Source organism: Antrostomus carolinensis, unplaced genomic scaffold (genome assembly GCF_000700745.2).
Source record: "Antrostomus carolinensis isolate BGI_N321 unplaced genomic scaffold, ASM70074v2 scaffold6769, whole genome shotgun sequence".
NCBI lineage: Eukaryota > Metazoa > Chordata > Aves > Caprimulgiformes > Caprimulgidae > Antrostomus > Antrostomus carolinensis.
Genome location: NW_010340551.1, coordinates 5,674 through 7,543, shown reverse-complemented (window position 1 = coordinate 7,543; position 1,870 = coordinate 5,674). Strand labels below are relative to the sequence as shown.

General features: G+C 56.6%; 1 protein-coding gene across 1 annotated transcript in view; it reads left to right on the top strand.

Annotated features, from left to right (window-relative positions):
- Positions 1–1,870, top strand: part of LOC104531316 (solute carrier family 22 member 6-A) — a 10,601-nt gene that overhangs the window by 3,503 nt on the left and 5,228 nt on the right. The window contains exons 6-9 of the mRNA XM_010176170.1: positions 316–431; positions 727–941; positions 1,182–1,290; positions 1,381–1,584. Coding sequence (XP_010174472.1) covers positions 316–431; positions 727–941; positions 1,182–1,290; positions 1,381–1,584 — 644 coding nt within the window. The remainder of the gene's footprint in view (positions 1–315; positions 432–726; positions 942–1,181; positions 1,291–1,380; positions 1,585–1,870) is intronic.

Here is a 1,870-nt window from a genome sequence, read left to right as displayed (position 1 = left end):
CCATCTCCATCCTCACCATCTCCATCCCCATCTCCATCCTCACCATCTCCATCCTCTCCATCTCCATCCTCACCACCCATCCAGCCCCTTTTACAACCAACCTTCCATCCATCCATCATCTCCATCTGACCATCTGTCCATCCATTTGTCCATCCCTCCTCCCACCCACCCTCCACCCATCCTACCCAGGACTTAATCCCATCCCACCTCCAAGCTCCATCCTGGTTCCTCTCTCTGCTCCTCACACCCCTGCCCCAGTGAGAAGAGGGACCACATCACCCTGTCCCCACCCCAGAGCCCCCCATCTCCCTCTAGGCCTTGAGGTCCTACATGGAGAAGGAGATGGCTTCATCGAGGAGTCGCCACACGGTGGTTGACCTGGTCCGGACGCCTGTCGTACGCCGCATCTCCTGTTGCCTCTGCTTTGTGTGGTACGCCCCGTGGTGGAGGACATCAGGGGGTGGTTGTCCATCTGTCCCCCCAAGTTGTTGGTCCATCCACTGCTTCATCCATCCCCAAACACCCACCTTAGCTGGGTCCTTATTGGAAAGGGAAACTGAGTCATGGTCAGCGGGAGGTCTCTTGGCCCACACATGCTCCAGGAAGGGACAAAGATCTCCTGGTTGGATGCCACAGGCCAGGGGATGGTTTGTGACCCCCACATCTCACCCCACACACCTCCCCACCAGTGACCTTTGCCCCACTCCTCACCTCTTCTTGGCTTAGGTTCTCCACCAGCTTCGCCTACTACGGACTGGCCATGGACCTGCAAAACTTTGACTTTAACATCTATGTGATCCAGCTCATCTTCGGGGCCGTGGACATCCCGGCCAAGCTGGTCTCCATCATCACCATCACCTTCGTGGGGCGACGCTTCACCCAATCCCTTGCCCTCATCTTGGCTGGTTTGGCCATCTTGGCCAATATCTTGGTGCCACGAGGTGAGGGCTGGGGGTGGTAGCAGTGGTGTCCTCTTCATCTCCAACCCATAAAGCACCTTCTGGGCCAGAAGAAGCTCAACCCATTAACACAAACTGAGTCATTTCAGCTTTTTCTGGGTGATTTACCTGAAATCCTGGAGTTTGAGGATCTCCTCTCTCCATCACCCACTGTCAACCCAACCCAACTCCAACTAGTGACACCAAAGTGAGTCCCTAGATGTCTTCTCCTCATGCCCACAGACCTGCGGGTGCTCCGGACTGCCCTGGCTGTCTTTGGGAAGGGTTGCTTGGCCGCGTCCTTCAACTGCGTCTTCCTCTACACGGGTGAGCTCTACCCCACCGTTATTCGGTAAGGAGTTGGGTTGGAGGTTGTTGGAAGGTGATGGTGGTGGCTGTGACCACACAGGTTGGTCCCTCAGAACTTCTTGATGTCCCACAGGCAGACAGGTATGGGGTTGGCCAACACCATGGCTCGTCTAGGCAGCATCACAGCTCCCCTGGTGAAGATGGCGGGTGAAGTCTTCCCCACGTTGCCCTTCATCATCTACGGGGCAGCTCCCGTGGTGTCAGGGCTGGTGGCCATCTTCCTGCCAGAGACACGGGACACGGCGCTGCCTGAGACCGTGGAGGAGGTGGAGGGCAGGTGGGATGGGAAGGATTGAAGGACAAGAGGATGGACAGATGGATGGTGGGGAGGGACAGATGGATGGGTGGACACAGGGAGGGATGATGGGAGAGAAGGATTGGTTGGACATGGGGATGGATAGATGGATGGAGAGGTGGATGGACACTTGGGTGGATGGATGGATGGATGGATGGATGGTTGGTTGTGTGTGGAGATGGATGGACAGACGGATGGATGGAGGATGGGTTGTGTGTGGAGATGGATGGACAGACAGATGGATGGGGGGAGGATTGGTTGTGTGTGG